Source organism: Emydura macquarii, unplaced genomic scaffold, assembly GCF_026122565.2.
Source record: "Emydura macquarii macquarii isolate MOO-44397 ecotype Brisbane River unplaced genomic scaffold, CSIRO-AGI_Emac_v2 contig_719, whole genome shotgun sequence".
In the NCBI taxonomy this organism is placed as follows: domain Eukaryota; kingdom Metazoa; phylum Chordata; order Testudines; family Chelidae; genus Emydura; species Emydura macquarii.
In genome coordinates this window covers 10,656,753-10,682,359 of record NW_027130856.1, presented here as the reverse complement: position 1 = coordinate 10,682,359, position 25,607 = coordinate 10,656,753, and the positions used below count along the sequence as shown (strand labels likewise).

General features: G+C 42.5%; 1 protein-coding gene across 1 annotated transcript in view; it reads right to left on the bottom strand.

Moving 5' to 3' along the window:
* The window catches only part of NCAPG2 (non-SMC condensin II complex subunit G2), a 93,580-nt gene extending 68,379 nt beyond the window's left edge, over positions 1-25,201 (bottom strand). The window contains exons 1-9 of the mRNA XM_067542798.1: positions 25,111-25,201; positions 19,045-19,159; positions 16,167-16,355; positions 14,814-14,928; positions 13,327-13,487; positions 11,521-11,655; positions 9,525-9,619; positions 7,461-7,530; positions 2,767-2,853 (exon numbers count right to left, since the gene is read on the bottom strand). Coding sequence (XP_067398899.1) covers positions 2,767-2,853; positions 7,461-7,530; positions 9,525-9,619; positions 11,521-11,655; positions 13,327-13,487; positions 14,814-14,928; positions 16,167-16,355; positions 19,045-19,122 — 930 coding nt within the window. The 5' untranslated portion in view covers positions 19,123-19,159; positions 25,111-25,201. The remainder of the gene's footprint in view (positions 1-2,766; positions 2,854-7,460; positions 7,531-9,524; positions 9,620-11,520; positions 11,656-13,326; positions 13,488-14,813; positions 14,929-16,166; positions 16,356-19,044; positions 19,160-25,110) is intronic.
* Between the last annotated feature and the right edge of the window lie 406 nt (positions 25,202-25,607).

The following is a 25,607-nucleotide window of genomic DNA, read 5'->3' as shown; positions in this document are numbered from 1 at the left end:
GCCCGAGGGTGAAACACCACTACACACCCTGGATCCTTTGCTCCAAAAACAACCCCAAGCCCTTGAATGGCAGGTCTTATATTGTCTGCTGAACCTCCAGGGGGAGGCCTGACACCTGCAGCCATGAGCATCTTCTCATCGCGATTGCCAAGGACATTGTCCACGTGGCAGAGTCTGCGGCATCCAAGGCCACTTGCAGTGATGTTCTTGCTACGGCCTTACCTTCCTCAATAATTGCAGCAAACTCTTGTTTGGAGTTGGATGGGAACAACTCCTTGAGTTTTGTCATGGCCTCCCAGGAGTTAAAATTGTAGCGGCTCAGAATGGCTTGCTGGTTGGCTACACAAAGCTGGAGCCCTCCGGTACAGTACACCTTCCTACCAAAGAGGTTCGGATTCTTAGAATCCTTGGATTTAGGCATTGGTCCTAGGCATGCTGTCCTTGTCTCTCAATCATTTGCTGCTGCCACCTCCAGCGACCCAGCTGCGGGTGTGTAAAAAGATAGCCCCATCCACTGGGCAAGAGTAAGTACTCCCGCTCTATCCCCTTAGCCATTGGGGGAATAGAGGTAGGAATTTGCCACAGCATCTTAGTGGTGGCTTGAATTGTCTTGATAAGGAGTAGAGCTACCTAGAGGGGCCCTCTGGTGTCAGAATGTCTACCATAGGATCCTCCGACTTCCACACCTCTTCTGCTTGGATGCCCAGGTTTATAGCCACCCTCCTAAGAAGCTGCTGGTGGGCTCTATTATCCACCAGAGATGGAACAGCTGAAATCCCCACTACCGCCTCATCTGGGGACGACGATGACAAGCCCCTGGGTAGGAGTGGATCCTCCTGTCCTACTGGGTCCCATGATTTCCATGGAGCATCCCTCTCAGTACCGGGATCTTCGCTGGTACCAGACTCTAGGCCTAACTCTGTTCTCCCTTCAACGCTGGAGTCGTCATCCCTCTCTGTGTCTCAGGGAGATGGTCAGGTCACTGATGGTCATGAGCCCTTTGCTTAGGAGGTGACTAAGTAGGATCTTCTGGACGAGGAACCATCAGGCCCAGGGGAAGTCCATGGAGTCCAAAAGGGCTATTGCGCCAGCATCTGACACTGTGCTGGCCACGTTCCTGTAAAGGTATTTTGCCCCTGCTCCTATCTATAGTTGCATCTGTGTGATCGATGCAGGCTGCACCTAGAGAGACATAGAATTCCATCTTGGAGCCCAAAGACTAAGGCTCAAGAGTGTGGGGACCACAGCGGTGCCAAGCAGGACGGATCCAGAAAGCGGCACCCATCGCCCTCTCATCAGCACCGTGTCATGGCTGGCTTGCCTTTAGATGGTACCACAATGTGCTGTGGTGCCGGAGGTCTTATCTCTAGCTCCTCCCTTGTGGCAGGGGACTGCTGAGCCATCATGGCTCTCAGGTCCCTAGCTGCCCCAAATGCGTCCAAATGCGTCAAAGAAGAGTGCAGCTCCCGCACATGGCTGTCCCTGTCAGGTGAGTTCAATGGCACCTCTTGCGGAGCCAAAGTCAACAGAGCCATTCCAGATGGAGAAGGTGCCGAGTGTCCCAACACGGGATATACCCGGGTATCACCTTTCCCTGCAGCCTTCCCTGTAGTCGAACGTCCCCATCCCTCTTTTTCCACCTCTTTTGCGGCACCGGAGAACAGGAATGGTGCCAGGTCTTCGGTGCCAGAGGAAAGCCGGTGCTGTGATTCCCTCATTGCATAGTCCCTCTTCAGCGCCACGGCCTCCCTTAGAGGCGGCACGTTCTGCACCAATGTGCTGGGTACAGAGTCCAAATAGCTCGGTTGAGAGCGGAGAGTTGCCTCCATAAGGAGGTGCTTGAGTTTGACATTCCTGTCCTTTTTAGTCCTCGGCCAGAAATCCCTACAGATCTTGCACCAGTCAGCTTGATGGGTTTCCCCTAGGCACTTGAGACAGGATTCGTGGGGATCTCCCTTCAGCATAGGCTTGTGGCAGGTCCTGAAAAGTTTGAATCCTTGGGTCTAAGGCATGCCCCGGTTCCGGGGAGAAAACAGTGGGTGGGGCACAAATTAACTAACTCCCATAAACCCAACTGCACATAACTTTATTTCTAAACTAATGGAAAAAAAAAAAGCTTTTAAAATTTTATCAGCATTCAGTTGGGAACTACTTGTTCTTAAAGCTGACTTCTTGAAAACAGTTTCTATGTAATGGGCACACCTGACATCATTTTAAAACACAGGGGACACCAAAATTCTCACCCATGATACTAATGCAACATTGAACACTGAATAATGAACTTAAATCTAATTTTCACCATGTCTATTGTCTACCTTTTCATTTCACTCATTTTAAAATAAGTTAGCAGTATGACAATTTCTAGTCAAATTCACTGTGCTTTTACATAAGATAGAATGCTTAGGTGCAAATAGTTCAGGGAAGCATGTAAGTACAGACAAAAACCCTTTAAACCGATTTTATTTTAATATAATGAAATTGAACAAATTTATATTAAGTTGAGCAAAATCCTTCTGGTTTTGATCTTGAACACTAAATCTAAATCTGTATCTAAACTGTGTAAGTGCCCCTTTAGCATGTTCAGATAGCTTTTGTTAACTGTAAATATTGGCTAAATAATAGATTTTTCAGAATCAATACACTATTCTTAATAGATATACTTTTAAGACAAACAGAATATTCTCACATTACAATAATCTGATTTTGAAAAGGACTTTACAAAACATGTTGTGCTAGTATTTTATGTCGTGTTTTACAGTAACATACCTCTCTCACTTTAGGATGCACTGGAGAACTCCTAGGAAGATGAATTCCATGATGCATGAAATCCTGAATGCAATTATGCTCAAGAACCTAAGTAAAAATGCATGTACAAGCTACAGTTAACATACAGGATTATAGGCAGCACAGATAGTGATTTTACTTAAGGTAGCCCGATACGTTACACTTTAAGACTGTTTTTAATTACTTATTGCTAGCTGTTTTGGACCAAAGTTTTCCATGCTGGGTGCCTGCCTTGGAATGAATTTTTTTGATGTTTCATCAAAAATTAATCAGCCATTTCTCAGAACAAGATTAGAGATAAAAAATGCCTCCGTGCTTTTAGAGCAGGAACTTGAAATTTAGGTAGGACATCACTCAGCTATCAAAGATGTGCCGTTTGCTGTCTCCTTGAAAACGTCCAATTTTGGCCGAAATTATGGGCCTCTGAATCTCTCTGTTCAGAGATGTTCAGTGGAGACTTGTTCAAGTTTGGCAGCTTCTCCGATGACTGTCTACACTAAGCACGCTCAAACTCAGGATGAAGGGGTCAATCTACTTTCCCTGCAGTTGTTCCTCCCAGCTGTTAAGGGCTGCTGTGGTGCTGAGCACAGGAACAGAGAGCATGGAGACTCATGGTATGCCCAATGCTCCCTTTGCTGGTGCCCAGGCAGTGAAAAAGAAAGAGAAGCTGAGCCTGTGGTAGTGGCAAAGCAGAGAGAAGACTGAGGCTGGGAGAAGAAGCTAAGGAAAGTTTGGAAGAACAGAGAAAGGAGCTAGAATACATCTTCCTTCAGAACCCTGAACTGAACCAAGATTTCGGAGTCTCAACATTCCTCTGTTGTAAGCAAATAAATGTTAATCCCACTGTGCCACACCTCCCTACCAGTGGTTGGTCTACACAGAGGATGATAGCAGTTATCAGTTATTATGTTAGCTAAAGTGGCAGAGGTTTAAGCTTTTGAACTAAAGGTTCTAGCCCTGTTTAACAAACAAGGAAAAGGCAATACTGTGCTATATAATAAAATTTGTTTCTTTGATTTTAAAAGAACTCAAAAGTTAGGAAATGAAGGTTATCCATGCAACCTTAAGGTAATTTCCTTTTTTCACAAACTTCATATCAAAATCACGTCAAGTTTAAAAATATTAACTGCCTACATCTGTTACACATATTATATTTATGTATTGAAAACAGAAAAACTCCAAAATGTTGCAGAGAAATATTACAAAAACTTATCAGAAATGTCTACATCTAAAGGTAGAGCTTTATTTCAGAATGGCTAGAACGTTAAAATATCTTTAAAAAACAAGGTTACGTACCAGTAACTGACGTTCTTCAAGATGTGTTGCTCATGTCCATTCCACTATAGGTGAGTGCACACCTCTGTGCACGGTTCCTGGAACTTTTTTCCCCTTAGCAGATCCCGTAGGGCCGGCTCTGGTGCCCCCTGGAGCCCCGCGCATGTGTCACGGTATATGCGGTGCTGCCAGCCCTACGCCCCCTCAGTCCCTTCTTTCTGCCACCTCCAGTAGTGGGGACGGGGGGTGGGTTGTGGAAGACATGAGCAACACATCTCAAAGAACATCAGTTACTGGTAAGTAACCTTGTTTTCTTCTTCAAATGCTTGCTCATGTCCATTCCACTACAGGTGACTGACAAGCAATACCTTGAAGGGGGGTCGGAGTTACCGGTGAGCTGCCCTCAGCACCGCTCTGCTGAATTCCGCGTCCACTCTCGCCTGCTCGACAATGGCATAGTGGGACATGAAGGTATGCACCGATGACCAGGTGGCAGCTTTGCAAATGTCCTGCAGGGGCACTCTCTCCAGGAAGGCTGTAGAGGAGGCTTGAGCTCTGGTTGAGTGCACTGTGAGGGTTCCTGGAAGCGGCACCCTCGCCTGCACATAGCAGAAGTTGATACATGAGGTAATCCACAAAGAGATGCGCTGGGTGGAGACAGGTGAGCCTTTCATCCGGTCAGCTACTGCGACGAAGAGCTGCATCGATTTCTGGAGCGGCTTTATATGCTCGATGTAGAAGACCAGAGCTCATCTCACGTCCAGAGAATGCCATCTCCTCTCCTCCTCCGAACCAAGCGGTTTGGGAAAAAACACGGGGAGAAAAATATCTTGATTACAATGAAATTGGGAAACCACCTTGGGCAGGAAGGCTGGATGCGGCCTCAACTGTACCTTATCCTTAGAGAATGCTGTATAAGGGGACTCCGAGGTCAAGGCCCTAATTTTGGAGAGCCTCCTAGCTGAAGTAAGGCCACCAGGAAGGCTACCTTCCCTGAAAGCATGAGTAGCAGGCATGAAGCTATGGGTTCGAAGGGGGGCCCCCCATGAGTCTCGAGAAGACCAGGTTGAGATCCCAGGGAGGCACCGGGATGACATAAGGGATTGGGGCCCCGGTCCCATCTGGATACCCCAAAGGGCCCAATAAGGCTATTGTTGCAGCCATTGACCCTGGGGCCAAACCGGTGCTGACTGTGCCACAGGCTGTGATGCTTTGTGATGACTGTCCCCCATGGGAGACCCCGAACCACTGGACCGGCGGTGCAGTGTCCGTCTTCGGTCCCGGGCACCCTTCAATGCCGGGGACCACCCTCTCGATGCCTCCGACCTGGAGGACGGTGAAGACTGCTTCTGTCGCCGTGAGCGGTGCCAACAAACGGAGGTGCGCTTCAAAGAGCTAGAGGTACCGGAACATCGTCATGGTACCGATGATTTCCAGTGCCGCTTGCTTTGCAGCTGTGCAGACACCTTCGGTGATCGAGGTTGGCACCGCTCCGAACTCCAGTGACCAGGTTCCGCGTCGTGGACTGCGCGGTGCCAGGTCCTCCGATGCGTCCGGGTTTTGCGCCGCCTCAGTGTGGGCGAACTCCTTGGTGCCGGGGATCTGGAACAGGAGCTGTCCGAGCGCCGCCTGGCAAACCTCGACCAGTGCTGCCTTCTGGCATGCGCTGCCTCGGGTGACGGGGATCGACATCGGCGCCGAAAGGGAGACGCTGACCTGGAGCAACTGCTGGGGGAGCGGCTCTGCTCTACCCCCGGAGGCCGCCCAGTGGGAGATCTTCCTCCCCGTACTGGGGATCTCCACTGCCCTTCAAGGGGACCCAGCGCAAGTTTTCCCCGTGACACTGGCCCCTTCTCCTTTGGCGGAGGGGAGAGGGAGCAGAGGTGGCGTAGGCAAGGCCAACAAGGCTCTTGCTGCTTGAAAAACCTCTGGTGTCGACGGCGGCAGCAGGGGCACTCTTCCACTCCAGGAGTTGAGGGAGGCTCCCTGACCAGAGATGCAGGCACCAGAGAAGACTCAATGGGCCAGGACCAGTCCATCTCCGTACTCGACCCTGCCCGTATCGATGGCGCAGGGGAGTGTCCGCGCTCCACACACTGCTTCTTCCTTTTCGGTAATGGCGATGTTGCGCGGTGCTGAGTCGAGGCTGGTGCCGGCGGTGCGCTCTGCGCCAAGGTCATGTTCAGTGCCGAGGTGAAGCAGGCCGTCTCGGACACTGGGCAGAGTGCTGCTTCCATCAGCAGGGCTTTTAACCAGATTTCCCGGTCCTTCTGAGTCCTCACTTTAAAAGCCCTTTAGATCTTACACTTTTCTTTTCTGTGGGCTTCCCCCAAGCACTTAAGGCAGCGGTCGTGGGGGTCGCTGAGCAGGAAGGCCTTCCCGCAGGAGGCACATGGCTTGAATCCCAGAGACTGGGGCATAGCCCGGCCACTTGAAGTCCCCACAGCGACTTGCCCTTTAGATCTTACACTTTTCTTTTCTGTGTGCTTCCCCCAAGCACTTAAGGCAGCGGTCGGTCCACAGGAAGGCCCCCGCACTTGCCTTATCTCTAACTACTGTAAACAACACTTAACTACTTAACTAAAATTAATTTAGAATAACAAACAAGTTCAAACAAAGGGAATAGTACTTGCTGAGGGCAAGGCTAGTTCCAGCAACCGTCACGGGCGGAAAGAAGGAACTGAGGGGGGGCGTAGGGCTGGTGGCGCCTCATATACTGTGGCATGCGCACGGGACACCAGGGGGTGCCGGAGCCGGCCCTACGGGATCTGCTAAGGAGAAAAGAGTTCTGGGAACCGTGCACGGCGGCGTGCACTCACCTATAGTGGAATGGACATGAGCAAGCACTTGAAGAAGAACTGGTTCTTACCATAGTGTCTTAAAAGAAAAAAGAACAGATTACACATAAGAAATGCACCCCAGGCATGCAAATTCAAGAGCTTCTAGCAAGCACTTTCCTTAAGGAAATATGTGCATACTCAGCCACTACCCTCATGCTACAACTCAATATAAAAGAGGACATGGCCCAACTGTCCTTGATTTCTTTCCATTAAATTAGGAATACTGCATAAACAACTGAACAGAGAAGGCAGACATGCTATTTGGGATCAAAGAACTACAGTGGCTAAATTAATCATACTTTCTCCTTCCAGTATTACTCTTAACAACAGGAAATTAAGCAGCAGTTTTGTCCAGAAGATGGATCAGAGGAATATTTCTCTCCCAAATTAAGCATCAGATTTAGAGGCCAAAGATGAAGAAACTAATACTGTAGAAAGATGTGTGTAAGAGCTATACAATTCTCAAAAGGAAAAGTTAATTCTCAACCTTTACACTGGATCAATTTAAAAGAATCTTGAGATGAACTAATCTTAACAGCAAATTTAAAGAAGAGAATATACCTCTAAGATCTCCCCTGAAGCCTTCTTCCAAGCCCTGAAATAAATTTCCGCAATGTATGCCATCAGAGATCTGTGTTAACAAATTAAGAGAAAACAACTAGCAAAATTCCATACCATCTTTACAGTAAACTTTTCATAAAAAGTTTTTCTATGTTGAGTGGCATTGGGTATTGAGGGTATTATATGTTCTCTCTTTCAGCATTGTTTTTAAAACAAACACACACTTTAAATCTAATTTAGTAGTTAATACACCAACAGAAGAATATAAAGTTTGCTCAGTTACAGATTTCAAAGGAAACCTCCATTAAAATTCTATAAATTTTAAAGAGAAAACCAAGCATCCACTGATTATTATTGCAGGTCCTGTATATTACCTGATTTTTTTAAAACTTATTTTAAGGTTTACATTCCAATATATGAAATTAGATATCACACAGTACAGCGCAGTCTGCTTTGACAGCAATACATGCTGTAATCTTATATTAATGAAATAAAAACTACAACCAAAAGAACTAAGCACTATAATCTTAGCACATTCCAAATAGTAAGAAAATGGACATATTTGCTATAGAATAAAATACTTGCACTGAATTCCATGAGTGCTTTAAATTATTTGAAAAGCAAATCTGAAAAGACAACAGTTCTAAATCAAAAGTATTATGCAGATTCTTATTTTAACCTAAAAATAACTGGGTATCTTTACTGAATAATTTGGCAATTATTCTCTGCAAATATCTTTAAACTGCAAATATCTTCAAAATATTTAGTTCGGCTGGCATAAGCATCCATATATTTTGGAGATTCTGTGAAATTTTGGCCATTTGGCACCTATTCATTTTGAGAACTGTACATAGCTAAACCACCCATTGCTAATCATTGATACAATTAGGTTCACAATAAGTATAATACAACATTAGTTTGTAAAACAAGCGAGTCCTTAGGTTTTTGGACAGCTAAGAAAGAAAAAAAAAATACCAACATTAAATATACATTCTTCATCCACAGATCAGGCCTTTGGGCTCCAATCCTGCAGCTTATTCCTCACAGGCAGACCCCAATGCACAACCTTTCTGAAGTCAATGGGAGTCTCCAATGAAACAAATACTATGCATCATTATACAGTACATTCTACTTATTAGCTACCTCTCAGTTCCCAGCAAAAGTTGCTATTATCAGAAGGCAGCCAATAAGCAAAAGGCAGATTTGCAGGGCTGCAACCAAGGAAGGAAGCACTAGAATATGCCTTCCAGGATGTAGCCCTGTACCCTACCTACAGCCGATGCTTAGCGCATCCCAGCACTTCCTGCACTGGCTGCAGGTTCACAGGAAAGTTTGTGGGGCTGCAGCCAGGCACAGTACCTCTTCCTGCAGCCCTGAAAACCTGTCTGTAGCTGGGAGGGGAGACTATAGTCTGGGCAGCTGCAGGGAGGTTTATTGGGCTGCCACCAGGGAAGGCACGTCCCAGGACTTCCTTCACTGGTTGCAGCCCAGGGGACAGATTTGCAGAGCTACAGCCATGCAATGAAGCTCTAGAATGTGCCAAACCCAGGCCCACAGAGACAGAGCAGGGCACAGCCTGGAGAGCACAGAGAGGTACCATGTAGCCCCCAGTGTCCCTGCTCCCCATAGAAACCCCTGCTATCCAGGATGCAGCACCCTCTTCCTGCAGCTTCCAGCCTGCAGCTTCCCCTTCGCGCTGCAGGCAAGTTGGCAGGGCTGCGGCCACAGAAAACATGTAAAAAAGTTGTCAATAAGTGGCACGACTGACTGTTGCCAATATTTGCATTCCATTAACATTAAAGTCAATGGAACAGAATTGGTTCCTGACAAAATGTTGCTATTAGGCAGAAGTTAATATCAGAATTGCTGTTGTTAACCAACATCCACTGTATAGACAAGGTATACAGTTATTGAAGCAATATGGAAGTTATTCAGTATATTTGTAGAACCTGATCTTTGCATTCAGGTATATTTCATTCATAAGCTAGGCATTTCATCTCTGAAAACTGAAAGCTAAGTTTGGCCAACATTCATAATGGCAATCACTGTAACTGTGATACATACTTTGGAAAATACTGCAACTGGTTTCTAATAGTCCCGTGGATCATTCTAATAAAGTTTACATTCCAGCTCAACAGAAAGCTCAAGAATCTTCTTCCCTGTAATGGAAATAAGCCCAATAAGGAATTGTCAATTTAAGATCCATTTCAAGTTGTTAACTGCAAAACTTCAGATCACAGGTAATGTTTTTTAAAGAAAAATATTGCATATAGTTAAGTGATATTCTCAGTGCTGAAGAAAAGAAAGAATCTTAAGCATTTAACTGAAGAATTACTTAGTATTTATTTGTACTGCGGTAGTGCCTAGGGACTGAAGATCAAGAACCCAATATGCTAGCCACTATATACAAGTTGAGGCTAAGTTCTCCAGGTACTGTACAGTTCATCTGGTACCAAGAGTGCCTTAAGAAAATTGTCAGGTGTAGAAGCACGTTAATGCATTATCTTTCAAAAGACAGAGAAACTGCCTGCACATAGCGGTGATTTTCTAAAGTCTCTTTTAGTGAGAACACAGATTTGTTCCATAGTCAAAACAATATTTCAGCCTGAGGAAAACTAATTGTGGTTTGTCTATGGAATAACACGTCTGCAGTAACAAGTAAAGGCCTTATAAAAAAAACAAGATCTGGAGAAACAAGTATGTTTCTTGCCAAGCTGTTGCTGAAAGATAGTTATACGGATGTAAACATTTGAATAACAACTTGTTTTCAATGCTTGTATTGTCCATATATAAATAGGCAACATTCAAGCAAACCAGGTCATTTAGAAACAAACAATCTGACTACAATAAGAAAATTATTTAACATGGCTAATGTTACAGTAACTAAATATAATTATATGAATTAAAGGTAGCATATGACGTGGACAAGCTAGCACTCTTCTCAGACTTTCAATACCTTAGAATGCATTAAGTTAAGAACACAGCAACAAATTTAGAATTTGTTTTTGCTTTAGTGTCAGGAAAAAAAAAATCTAAGCTTGTCCTCCCCTTCCAAAATAAAAACAGCTACTTTATTATGATGCTTTCTCCATTGACTTAATATATCTCAGTTTTGGTCCGTGCTATGGCATTTTAAGGAGTGTAATGTATAGACCTCAACATCCGTTAGTGTGCAAAACAAAGGAAAAAGTTGAAAAAAATTCTTCACTGAGAAGAGATCAGGTTTAAGACTTCTGCAAATGCAGTACAAATCTGAGTTTGCAGAAACTGATCTTACTTTCAGAATTTCAAAAATGGGCTATGATGTGGAATCAGAAGGGTAAGAATTATACAGTAGTTGAAGGTTACTCGCCTGAGTGTTTTTTTCCTTTCCTGACAACGTTCCTGAGGCACAGAATGTTTTATCTGTGCTAAGGGAGACGCAAGTAACGGATGAGGCAATGAGAACTGGAAAGCCTGCTTCACAATGTGTATACTTGCATGATCACAGATAGGGCCAAACCCTGTTGCCTTTACTCAGCAAAAAAAAAAAATAATAATAATTTGGGGGGTGCGGGAGGGGAGGACAGAACCCTACACATTGGCTCTTAGTATCAAAACCTGAAATCAGTGGTGAATTGTCTCTCTAAGACCCTGTCTACACTTACCTCCGAGATTCGGCGGCAGTCGACGGGAGCTACGCAAACTACGTAAAAAACTTGCATAACTCCCGTTGACTTCTCTGCTCCTCTTCTGTGCGCCGTCTTCACTGCACTGCGCCGACGGGAATCACATTCCCGTCGACACAGTGCTACGCCACTTGTGAAGGTGGTCGAAGTACATCGATTTCTGGATCGACTGAGCGGGTCTTCACTGACCACTCAGTCAATCCAGAGAAATCGATCTGATGGCAGCGACTTTGCCGCTGTCAGTGTAGCCATAGTCTAAAGGTCACTGTACAACTTGTTAAGAACTGGTACTTTCATAGATGTGTCACAAAAAGGCATTAACTCCAAAAGAAGTTAACATTTAAAATATTTTAACACATATGGAAAAGCATATTGGGAAAACGGCTGTTTACCTCTTCTTTTTTTATATGGTTAACACTCATAAAGCACTGAAGCAACAAATCCTTTACTTCATTACTCTCCTCCAGGTCATAATCAAAACACAGTAACGTCTGATGTAGATGCCATAGACGAACTATATCTGCACCCTAAAAAAAACCAAAAACATACAACTATGCTGTAGTGAAAGTAAATGTAATTACACTTTTAGATTTTGCTGTCTAAGAGCTCTCCTGTCAACCACATTTTAATTTCAGGACCTGAATCACTCCTGTGCCATATAGGCAGCAGTACTTCTTCAGACTGCACAAACATTAATTTCCTTGATGTAGTGGAAATGAAAAAAAATTAAAGCAACTAGCATAACTGCAGAAAAAAGCCTTGCAGTGAATCAGAGTCCAAGAGGAAACCAAGGAAAAGAGACCGAAGATCACTAGGATAAGGGGAAGAAACAGACAGTGTTGCAGAGGTGGGATGAGCCATGACAGAAGCAATTAGAATGGCAGAGAGATGACAAAAATGAGGATGACTATAGAGGAAATAATTTCTTGGATTCTACCACAGATGTGCATGGTGCTTTACAATAAAAAACAGTTCAGACAAAAACCTTTCCTGAGAAAATTAATCTAAACCAAAATGGAAACAAGCAATTAAAAATGACATGTGAGGCTAGGAGTTAAGAACAGCAGTTAATGAACAATGCGAAGCTAAGCAAAAGGAATGGACACACTTTTGGAGCGCTTTGGGTGTGGAACTGCAGTTATGTCTCTGCCTCAGTTTCCCCTAGTGGCCTTTCAATAAATTCAGTGAGGCTTGTATACAGTGAACAATGCCCTTCAGGGTTCTAGTTTATTAAATCAACCAACGAACATGGTATGTAAACGAGCTTTCTCCCTTAGCTGTAACTCCCCAGGCTTTTCTATTCTCCACTCTCCCTGATGACTCAGGGCATCTCCTCTACGCCTTCCTGTCCACACAGCTCTGTAATCTTTCCTCCAGAACTCACTCTCTTTGTGTTCTGGGGCAGTTCCTCTCCCTAGGAGCCTCTGCTTTCCAGGGAATCACCATTGGGATGATTACTAGTCACCACTACTAGTCAGCTCTCCTGATAAGCTCTCTCCAGAGGAGTTCTCTGTATTCTGGCTCTTGTCTGAGCCATCATAACCCTTTATAAGGCCCAGGTGTTCCTTCACGAATTAACTGCTGTCCCACAACCTATCCCATTAACTATCCAGAGGTGGATCTGGATTGGCTCACCCTCCTTAGCAGAGCCTGGCATAGGGAGGCTCGATGCTTGACCTGTCAGAGGGCCAGCCCCCTGGACATCACACAATAAAGCCTCATGTACCATGAGATTTAGTTAAAAAGATATTTTTTTGGAAAGCGCTAAGCATGTCCTCTGAAAAATAAGGCGCCTTTAAAGTTTTGCAGGAAGGACATCCCAAAAATCGAGTCACCCAGAATCATTAGTCACTCTATAAATACAGACCATTAACTTTTTTGGGGGGACGGGGAAAGAGTGGGAGGGAAAGGTTGCAGAAAGAGTGGCTAATTTATCACGTGATGTCATTTTCAAAGGATTCAAGTTTGAAGCTCATTATACACCAGATAACAATTTAAAGCACAAATTACATGACAAGTGTCCATTGGAGATAGTTTAGACAAAATAAGCATTGAACATATGTTGGATGAACTATATTAGGAGGCCTTAATGACTGAGAAAACCAATTAGCTCAAACAAAAAGAAGGCTATTTTAGAGACATATCAACTCTGGATATTCAATAATAATTATCAAGTTATCCACATAGCTTCAAAATACCGTAACAGTTTTGCTCTTCAGACTTTTTCTTAGCAGCATAATAAAAGCTGTTTTCCCCATTTGTTCTTTTCCTTCCAGTCCTTTCTCCCACCACATTTCACATAAGTGCTGGATGGCACCCTGTAGGACTTTTTCAGATTCAGGTAGTGCATAAAGAATACCTATAATCAATACAAAGCAATTATTTACTGAAAGTATAATCAAACTCCTGTGGCACAACAGCCTATTAAGTAACTTGAATCTGTCTCATGATGCCTACCTCAAAGTTCTGCTCTTCCTACAATGGTGCCAACAAAGAAAAATCAGTTGTTTAGGTTTACCTAAATGGTTCTATTAAGCACCAAGCTATGTCAGAGTATACTGGCTCAGCATTCTTGGAATTGTACAAGCTTCACCTATTTTAATAGTGACCAAGAGAGATAAGGGTACTTACCTGCTAATTTACATGGGGCAATTAGTTAATGTTTGCACAGGATTTTGGGGATGAAAATGCACACAACTTAGCTTTGGACACATCTTTCAATTATAACTCCCACCCCTTTCCTTTTTCCAGCACATAACTAGAATTCTAGATGCTCTACACTTTAGAAAATACCAATCTCAGACAAAATTTAAAATCAAACACTCAGAACACTTAGTACTATATTAGCTTATACAAATGCACTAGAAGGCCACAAATCATCAACAGAGGAACATAAAATTAATTGGTGATAAATTTATATCCAGATAGTACCTTGATTCTGGACCAAAGACTCACTTGAGCAATAGTTATATCTATATGAAGGAGAGATTACTTTTATTTTTTGAATTCTGAAGTTGGTGGATACCTACTCATAAGAGAGGCAATGTCAGAGTATGACATACAAAAATTATCTAGTTGGTGGTCAGCTCCATAAATGGCCCTACTATGTTATTGATTTTTTGGTACAGTGTCCATAAGTCTAATAAGAGTAAAAACTGTTGTAGTAGTATATCGACAATATGATGTGTAAAGAACTTCAGCCCATATCACCTCCTTCATACTAAAGGGAAGCACGTAATATGAATGTTCCTCTCCTGGGCTGGCTCCATTTCCCCGACATCGTTGTACAGGTGGAGCAGCAGTGTGTTAGCTGGGAGGAAATAGGACAGAGTCACAGAGAAGCTAAAGACACAGACCCACAGGAGTAGGAGTAGGCCCAAGTATCTTGACCTACTGATACACAAATGGCTAGATTCACAAAGGGATTTAGGTGCTGAGCATCACAACACCTAACTTTTAGGCACCTAGAAAATCACAGGAACAGTGACTCCCATCCTTCACAGTCAGCTGTCATATTAAATAAGGCCTGCAGGCCAAAATATCAAGTGTCACTGGCATCAAAGTTCACCCTTTTATTCAGACAACAAAAACAAGACAACTAGCGCACTGGTCTGCTGCTAATGGTTTAAAGTGCTGCCTAAAATCAGCATACCATATAACATTGCACATTAAGAAAAATACCCACCATTTAATATTAGAGCACATTCTAGGAGAGCTTTGTAGTTTATATTTGCATCTACTACAGGTACCGAAGCAGAAACTACAGTTGTCACCCCTTGGATCACAGGTATGATTTGTTTCTGAAAGTTAAAAAGCAATTCATTTTAAGTAAACTGAAAAATAGTTTTCTTCATAATAACTTGAGAGGCTTCAAAAAAGCTATAATTCTGAAAGAACGAAACAGCCTCAGAAAATAAGCATGAGCCACAGAAAATTAATCTGCATGGGTCAAACTTAATGTTCTGGACATACATCCACTTACTTGCCTCAAAATTAAATGGAAACTATCAAGTCAATTGTGGCACAAAATTTATACCTACAAAACCAATGTTTTTACAAAATTTAAATCCAAACAAAAGGCTTTTAATTTGTATTATTTAATTCCAACTAAATACAGAATTTTTGTTTGGATTTAAACCACAAACCTGGTTTGCAATCCAAACTTTGCAGCATGTCCTCATTTGAGAGAAAAGAAATAGTACTTACCTGGCAGGGTTGGTTTGTGGTTTAATTCACTTATAATTTTAAGTTGTTTTAAAACCACAACTGCAATATGCTATATAAGGTAAAGCATGTTAGTGTAGTGGCTCTCCAGCTTTTATAATTTGTGGACCACTGCATAAAATCCCTCAGGGATCACCTACTCTCCCTGCTCAGACTGCCCCCATCCAGATTTCTCAGCATTACATTCTGCAGAGGCCTGGGGGTAGAAATCTATGGACCACAGTCCACTGTATTAGTGCCCAAGCCAGAAAGGCAAAGACCAGCTTATTTTTGTCATCCATGCTGAAAAAGTAAAATTGAGAAATTTATATTTTTAATTTTGTTTTAGACTTAATAAACTGAGGTATTAACAAAACAGACAAGGAATTTTTAAGCTAATTTAACTATCATTCCTTTAATAGTTTTAGGAATTTATATAACTTTTTTCAGGCATTAATTAATGAAACACACTCATTCATTTGAGGACTAAATACATACACAAAAAGTTTACCTGTCATTCTCAGACTCAGCCAGTCACATTCTCTATATAACACTATTAAAAAGGATAACCTTCCTTTATTAAATTTGTAAAAGACTGAATTTGTAATATTTTATTAATTAATACAACGTTAGCATCACTTAAGAAACTTTCAAAACTTCCAACTATAAAGAGAGTGAGAAAAGATTGATTCTGAAAAACCCCAAATTGTTTTCGGAAGTTGTACAAACCAATTCTGTGCCATCTCTAAGTGGACACATCTGTTGGTAGAAGAACGTAAGTCAAAGTACTTAGCATCTGAGTAGCATATTGGAGGATTTCATATTTTAATTTTACCATTTTTGGATTTTCCTCTACTTCCATATCATCTTCATCATCATCTTCAATCCTCTGCCATCCTTCCACTGGGTTCTCTACTAAAATCTGTGTTAATAGATGCGTCAGCCTCTCCCATAATGTTTCCTTCTGTTTTCTTGGTAATTCCTGAAGCAATTCATTCAGATCAAATGGATCAACTGGATCCTTCTGTAAAGTATTCAGAAAACATTACATGGCACAAAATAACTAATTTATTCTGTGTAAGTGTAGTGGTTTACATTGGTACAGTCCTACTGCAATACATTTTTTTTTTTTTAAACAAAGCTCCATTTACCAAACACTCAGTTATAACTTCTGTGAACCCTTCATATTATTCCTATTTATACCTAAAGGGAAAATTACTTGTTTGAAATCTTGCTTCTTTGAACACATCACCTTGAAGGGATTCCTGCTTCTAAGTCTTAAATCCTTATAAAAAAAACAACAGAACTTCCTTAACTCAGTCTTTTAACCTTTGAGGGCAACAGTAAGTGGGATTGATCATGAACCAGGCTCCCCACTGACCATCACATGATACCATCTGCTGAATATAAATGCTCCAAAAGGCCCTATCAGGTCCTTCTTGATCTACAGCTAGGAGTTTCACCATTCTCACATTACAGAATTAGAATCCAGAAGTAAGAATCCTGCACTGATGGTATTTTTAGGGACAGAATTCAAAGAAGTAATGAGTGAGTGAATGAATGAATGAATGGAGTGAAGCCTAACAGAAGAAATTCCAAGATAAACAGAAAGAAGATGGAAATAAGTGTGAAGGTCTACAGGAATAGGCTCCCCCACTCCTGCAGAACTTAGGTGTAATGGGGAGCTTGCAGGAAGAAAAGAAAGAATGTCTTGTGGTACTTTGCACTGCCTTTAAGTCTTGACATCCAACTCTACCAGCTCCAGAGCACTTTAAGAACTACAGAAATCTTACACGTATTCACTTCCTAAGCTCTGTAGAATGGGAGACAAAATGCCAAGGACCTTGAGAGGTCTGCAGGATCTAAGCTCTTCTCCATAGAAGAGTCGATTGGAACCAGGGTTAACAGTGGACTTAGCAGCCACCAGGCCAAGTACAGTATTCCTCCTCCCTCCTGTGTACCTCTTAAGGGCTTCCCTCTTGTGGAGCTTCTAGGCTTTATAGAACCAAGACTCCCCTCCAACAGGCTTAAGAATGATTAGAAAAATAAAGAGAAAGTAGGAGAGGTAATATCTTTTATTGGATCAACTTCTGTTAGTGAGAGAGACAAGATATTACCTCACCCTCCTTGTCTCTCTAATATGCTGGGACTGACATGACTCTACATCGAAAAATAAAGAAATTCCTAACAAAGGTTTTGTCTAAAGCTAAAGGTAAAAGACTATATAAATTTTATGTGTAACTTAAGGGTAAATTCCTTTCCTGACTGCTAGAATTGTATAAAAAGCAAGCATTAATAAATAGCACAATTCAGAGTTGAGGTTAATTTTTTTTTAAATGAATGCATTTGAAAGCTGTATCAATGTTAGAGGACAAACATCTCATCATGATGTCCTAACAAAATATCAACTGAGCAGTCTGTTGACAAAATACCTTTCCTCTTCACAGCCCTAAACCCTAACAGGATCCATTACCTTCTAAATGCAGGCTAGCCAAAAAAAGATAATTTTCCCTCATATAAGATTTGTATCCCAGCTTCATAAAAAACAACAAATAATGGTCATTCTCAAAAGCCTAACTTGGACACACATGCATGCACATCTTAAAGTCCTTAGCTCACCCAGAGTAACAGTCACCCATGTGGGAAATTAATTCAGAACAATTAGTTTAGGCAACCTCAATGCAATTAGAGAACTCCTCAGTTCAGCAGTGTATCTACACTATGAACATAATTTAAAAGTGACCAAGTTTTATGTAACACACCAGTGTTTTATAAAACATACATAAAACATTGTAGTTACTTAGTATTATGTCTGCAGTGAATCATGTTCCATTTGAGAGTTAGGATTCAAACAAGCACATTTTCAAAGTGAGTACACAGCCATCCAATTCTTTATCAATGGGAATCACATGGTTAAATCATTTTGAAAGTCTACTCCTGATTAAGTTATTTGGCAATTAAGCTTCTCAACTGAAGACAGTAATTTATGGTGTTTGCCATTTGTAATACCTAATTCTGAAGTCTATTTAATAGTTCATAAAATTTATATATATATAATTTTATGAAATTATACTGTGATTCAGTATCTCTTTATGGCATTCAGGGGTTTATATCTGGCATGGGAGTGCAGATAGCTCACATTTAAAATTCCCCTGTGGAGCAGACTTAAATAGAAGGCTCTCATAACAGCATAACAATGAAATTGAGCAGAACCCAGTCAGTTTTTTGTTGAGAAGTATCCTATGCAAATGAATATGTTGATGTCAGATTCATTGAGATTCCAAACAGCACATGCTATATCTTAGGGGAGAAAAGATAGAACAAATGGAGGACATACAGAGGGTGACAGGAAGTAAAAAAAAAAAAAAAAAAAAAAAAAAAAATACCAGAAGGAGAGACAAGAAGACAAAGTAACTCAAAAAAGTGGGGAATGGGAGAAGAAAATAAATAGAAACAAATTAATTTTAGCACAGAGAATTTAAGATCCTAACATATAAATTAACTGGATTGGTAGCCAGAAGAAATTCAGTAATGTGACTAAGTTGACAATGCACCTATAAGTGCTATTTTTAAAATTAATATTTACCACAATAATTATTCTAAACATGGCTGCAGTTACCAGCATGGAAGACTTTAAAAAACCCAAAACCTAAGTATTGATAGAGTTGATAGAATTTCACTACTATTATCCATATTTATCATGGCTTACTTACATGAAGCTGCATACAGTGCAAGAACTCTTTAACAGTATCTTTAGATACAACTTGTAGAAATGCTTCACGTTTTGTCATGATGTAATGTTTTTCCTAAGTTGCTTAATTTGTGAAGCTAGGGGGAAAAAAGTCAGAGTTATAAAAGAAAATGTCATCTGAAAATAAACTGATTTTTTAAATCAATGTATAGTGTAATTTTGCAGATAAAGAGGCATTATGGAAACAGGAATAAGATTAGTAAATTTCTCATCCAAATCAAGAAACAGACCACATCATTCATCACCCCAAATTTTCTGGTTTATAATGGCATATACTTTCAGAATCTGTACTTTGTTTGTTTATTTTTTTTTTTAAATCCCTTAATTTAGTAGGACATTTTTTCTTAAATGGGGATCATTACTTTTTCCACCATACACTCCTTTTACCTAATAACTGACATCCCAGCCAGTGATATTTACTTACACAATGCCAAAAACAGTGCCAATTAAAGCTTTTTTTGATGCAGCCTCAACAAATTGTTCCAATCCTGACCTGAGAAGCAAGACCTAGAACAGCAAGAGCTAAGTAGCACCCAATTAACCTACAGTTTACACTACTAGATATGTGCACTAGTCCAGTCACCTGTCTTTGGCAGGAATGCCCTTTTTCTAACAGCTTTTAACTAGTGTGTTGCCCAAGGATTTCTTTGCTGAAGCCTCCCATTCATCTTTCATATCTACCTCTGATTATTCTTCTGGCTAGTAAGCCTCAAATTTTTCAGGCATTGAAAATAATCAAAACCTTTAGATCAGCTGAATAATTGACATTTGCTTCCAGCCTTAAAAAACAGGGTAAAAATGTATCATTGATATGGATAGTCACTAGTTCAAACTTTACGCAGGGTATATTTTTGAAGTTTTGGAGATCTTCTATATAAAGCTTACTCTAGTAGTAAAAAAGTTCATTTTAATAAATTAAAATAATTGAGTAACACTAAGGGGAGAAACATAAATTTAGACCTCCACAAAAAGGTAAGATCTAACGGGGGAGAGGGCAAGGGTGCAGAGGAAATACCTGTGAATTTTGACAAAATTCCTCATTTATATTAATTTGCTGACTGAGTTGGCAAACTGCTGAAGTGTTACATTATCCATTCCAGAGACAACATATGCTAAATTCTATGACCATGTCTGTAGCACAGGCTTTGGTCAACGCAAGTTACATGGGCATATTGCTCTCAAAGTTTGCGTTTCTTTCATTCGTGTGTATACTTGGCTGCTTGTGTCAGTGCTGTACACACTCACCAGGAGTATGTGAAATAATCAGTTTAATTCACCGACTACAATCTCTGTGTTTAAAAAAAATCTTTTAGTTGTAAATGTGAAACATGTTTTAGTAAAGAAAGTTTATGTATTCAAAAATATTTAATTTAAAATGTTCTGTTTAACAATTAAACATATAACAGTGTATACAATTTAAGTTCCATTACCATCCTAATGCAGCTTGAGACAAATCATGAACAAAAAGTTAAATACTGTATCTAATAAATAAGCACTATAGCATAGACCATTTTCTAACACGCTAAAGATACACAATTAATAACAATCTAAAAACATTAAGCTTTATAATTGATTAAATAAATGTATATAGCTATAGTGTATCCTCCTAGGCAGCAAAAAGATATACCAAATACAGTGTAAAAACTATGTTGTTGTAAATCAACTTGTTTTAATGCTTCTATCAACCAATGAGCACCTTTCGTTAGAAAATAACTGAAGAACAAATAAAAAAGTTGATTAAAACCAATGATTTAAATTGAGACTTTCCATTTGATGATTTAAATCACGATTTAAATTGCTGATTTAAAATCAATTCACCCTGCAACTGGCAATGCAAGCTATAAACAAGTTAATGGCATGGAACTTTGAAATTGGAAAGGAGTAAACATTTGTCCATTTCAGTGCACAAATGTAGTCTGTTGTGGCTATACATACAATGACCTGTGAGAACCATGGTTGATGTACATGAAATTCTGGTTTTCCTTGCTATCCCCAAGCGTGAAGTGGTAAGGGGAAAAGGACACTGTCCGTGATGCCATATGGAACACGGGGGGGAGGGGGGCGGGGGGATATGTAGGGAGGTGCTGCTGTGGATTTCTCCAAGGACTGCTGCAAGGGGAGGGGATTCTGAGATTTTTGGATCTGCAGGTCAACCAGGTTCTGCAGCATTTGGGTTTGCTGACTGAGGAGACCCATTATGCCCTAGTGCATCGCCCTCTCCTTTTTCTGCTGGAATTCCTGGGCCTCTCCTCTTCACTCTTTCCTTCTCATGCCACCTCCCATGATGACCTCCAGGCCCTTTTTTCACAGTCCTATGCAGCACTAGCTTGCAGGATCTTGCTGCACATGTCCTCCTTAGTCCTCTCCTTTCTCCTCCTCCTCAGGGTCAAGGTATTCTGAAGGTGTGGAGAAGGTCACAATGGCAGCAGCTGATAAAAACAGACAGATGCATCATTGCATTTACAGTCACAATGAAAAGAGAAAGAAGTTTCGAAACTTCCTTTCCTTATTCGCATAAAAACTTTTCAGATGACGTCTTATTGACACTTCAGCTTTGGAGCGCCTCTGTACACTGCCACTCTCCAGCCCCAGCCAGCAGCAAGGAAAAATGCGGGGAGAGGGAGGGAGGCATTTCAGTTGCATGAAACAATAAAATTTTGGTCCCTATTCCATGGGTATGAGCATGGAGTAATGGCACTGAATACTGGTATTGTTTTCCACAGATGGTGGTGTTGGTTTTAGCTGGTATCTCACTCCTGAGAAATAGCACAGCTGCTACTGGCATCCTGAAGCTGCCTAGGCCCATATGCTGCTAGCCTGTTTTGCTGCAAGGTCCAGCTGAACTCATTGCAGACCAGAGTGGGAAAGCATCCTACTCCAGAGGAAGAAATAAAGAGCCATCCCTAGAAACCTTCAAGAGAGGATTGCTGAATGAAATTTTGAAATTCCATGAAAGTTTCATCAAGATCTCTCAGGGACATCCTCTATATCCTCCTATGTACAGAAGCAAACTCCCCCACAATGCAAGAGGGGAATGAAAAGCAGATGCCAACTCTACCTCTGTTTGTTGAGCCACTACCTCAACTCATATGAGTAAAACAATAACAAGTTGATATCTGTGTCCTGTTAACTTGGGGGGGGCGGGGTAGAATGGGATGGATATCATCTTTACATTTAAACATGGTAAGGAAAAACATATGTACACATTTACCAGAGGTCCCTTCCCCTTCACTAGGTTCCTCCATGCTTGCTGGCATGACAGGCTAGACTGTGGTGGAGTCTCTGACAGGTTCTGGCATGTGCCATGGCTGGAACTTCCCATCACATCTCCCCCACATCCCACTCCTCCTCACTGTTCACAGCAGAGGTCTGTCTCAGGCTCCTCCGAGGTATCCACAGTGATCTGTGGGATGCTGATGGAGTCTCCACCAAATCTGACATGTAGCTCATTATAGAAGTGGCAGGGCCGTGGCTCAGCACAAGGTTGATTGTTGCACTCCATGGCCTTGTTGTATAACTGGCCTAAGTCCTTTGCTTTCACATGGCACTGTTGCTGATCCGTGCCATACTCCTGTGCCTGCATCCCCTGTGCAATCTGTTCATAGATATCCATGTTTCCACAGCTGGTCTGTAGCCATTCTTGCACAGCTGCTTCTCCCCACAGGCCCAAGAGATCCAATACCTCCTCTCTACTCCAGGCAGGCATACATCTAGTGCATGGAGCTGGCATGGTCAGTTGCACACAAGGGTGAGCTGCTAGACGTGTTCACCAACCAGGGCCATTGGGAAAAGGCATTTAAAAAATACAGAGGTGTGTGTGTGTGTGGTGGGGGTGTTTCTGGTCTCCATGACCCAGGGCTCTGGAGTTTACAATTGTGACCAAACCAATCACTATCACAGGAAATGGAGCATTCTGGGATAGCTGCTGGTGGATCAGAGAGTCAACACAAGTCACAGTTCTACACTTGCACTATTTCGACTTCAGTATATTGACAACAGCTCCACCCTGCTCTGGGGAAGCTGTGTACTGCATTGCCATAATGGAGCACTTATGTCAGCCAGACAAAAAAGTGTGAACACATGCATAAATAGGTCAACACAAAAGTTTTAGGTGTAGTCCAGCAAAGTAGATTCAATTCAACACGAAAGCAGAGCGAAAAAATCTCTCCTACTTCCTTTTTGAACTGGGATTATTTTCTAAAGTATTTTGTTCTGTCATTGTGCAATTTACGTATGACGACGTTAAGCAAAACGAAGCAAGAAATACCCAAACTAATGACTTAAGTGACACCTCGCTGATCTGAATGTTTCTGCACCATCTAAACTAGAATCCAGTAAAAACAATCTTGTAAGATATACATGTTTAAATATAAATGTATTATAATTTTTAAAGAGACTGAGGAGTGTGGTGTGAACTGATTTTAAGTATCTAAATATAAGGATGAATTTCACAAAATTTTGAACTAACAAAGAACAGAACTTCATCCTGTGGTTGCTAACAATCAGAACTAATTTGAGCCACAGTTGATGCACCAGAGGTATAATACTGTATCATCTTGCAAGAATGTTTAAAGAATCCAGCATTTAGTGGAGATGGGTATACGACTGTACCCTCAGTATCTGAGTGTAACATCCATAATTAGCTTTGCATTCTCTGCTTATTTCTGAAGCTCATTAGATATTGTTTATGGCAACAACAAAAAAATAAAAACAAAAAACTGAGAGCTGTAATGAGTTTAAAATGGGATGCAGAGTTGAATGTTTAAGTACCTTTTCTAGTAAGGAAACAAGACAGGTTTCCCACTTTTCATGTCTATCTCTTTACACTGTATTCTTCCTTTTACAAAACTACCTACAAGATTCAACTCCTCTCTACCACCATCAGTAATGAAGCATTTTATTGTCATTAAGGATAGTCACCTACCCATCCCACATTGTTTTCCTCTACATAATTTGCAAATATTCCCCCATCAAACTTTCCCATAAAGAAAAACCAGAGAAAAGTTATTATTAGTTGGGTTTTGTTTTTGTTTTTTTTTTTTTTTTTGGGGGGGGGGGGGGTTAATTTAGAAATAAGTGGGCTACAAAGCTGTAACAATGTATTAACGGAGGTGATGAACAAAGACCTATGGATATAAAACAAGCTGTAGCAATAAAATCATATACCAGGGCAGGAAGTCTGTGAGGAAAAAGTGAGGAAGGAAATAAACCGAATTCGACATTTCAATTGTTAGTCAGTGAAAACAGAAATAATTTACAAAACCCTTCACCAAAAGAATGTGCAGAAACAGTAGAGAAGGAAGAAGACTCATTTATTATCTAGCCTTGTCCCCAAGGCACGGGGTAGTGACTGGTACTTGCAGCATAGATTAGGGTTTTGACCAGTGAATGGTACAGGTCCTGGGTGACTATTGCATAGTCTGCTACATGTCAGCGCTATGAATCGTCACCCCTGTTTTTCTATTATTAAGGTCACCCGACTGACTGCCCAATGAGACTGAACAGCCATTTAAATCTGAGAGGCAGCAAGCAGCTTCGGGAAGAAGCCAGACCCTGTCTGGGGGGCTGGGACGGGGCACAGCAGTGCACAGAATACGTGCAACCTCGCTGTCCCCCCCGCCTGCGCCAGAGGCCTAAGGATGCCGTGCCTTGCCCTGGGTCGCCTCTTCTCTGAGGTCCAAGCGCAGGGGCAGGAGCCCTTCCTCTCTGCACGGGCGGGGAAGGGTTGGGACTCAGGCCCCTGGTTATTCGGACAGTCTCCCACCCCGCCCGGGAAGGGGAGCACCGCCGCCCCGCGCGGCCCTCGGGAAGCCAGCCCAGCGTCCCATCTCTCCCGCTGAAGGGTCCCGCGACTCCCACCACCCCGGACCGCCTACGCCGCACTCTCACACGCGGCCGGGACAGAACCAGAAGCGCCCCCTGTGCCGGCGACGCGGGCTAGCCCTGACACTGGGAAAGCAGCAGCAGCAGCAGCAGCATCACCCCTCGCTGGGCTTCCTAACGTCAGACCCGCACCCCGCAAACTCACGTCGGGCCGAGGCGCCAGAGGGCTCCCGCTCTCTCTCCCTTTCGAATTCTCCCGCGGCGGCCGTTAACCGCCCGCCCCCGCCACTACTGCCAGCTCCCCTCGTGCGCAGGCGCCCGCTCCGCCGCTGCGGTGCGTGAGGGGAGGAGCGAGCGCGCACACGTCTCCCCTGCGCCGAGCCCAGCCGAGAAGGGGCGTGGCCAGCGGTGCGCGCGCTGCGGCAGTTGGAACGTGAAGGGAGCGGGAGGGGACACAGGGTTGGCGTGGGAAGAGCCGGTTAGTCGTTGCTGCCTCTAAGGTGGGGGAGGAGGGAGTGCTCCTGTCCGGTGCCGGTCCGGCTTCGATCCCGTTCTTTCGTCCTCCGTCTGGCATCTGCTGGCCGAGCCAGCCGGCTGGTGGCGGGCGGTTGCGCCTCAGCAAGGCCCCTACAAGTCGAGGAATGTCTATGAACTGGAGAGGTTCCCCGGGAAATCCCCACACACCTTCCATCACTGCCTCTC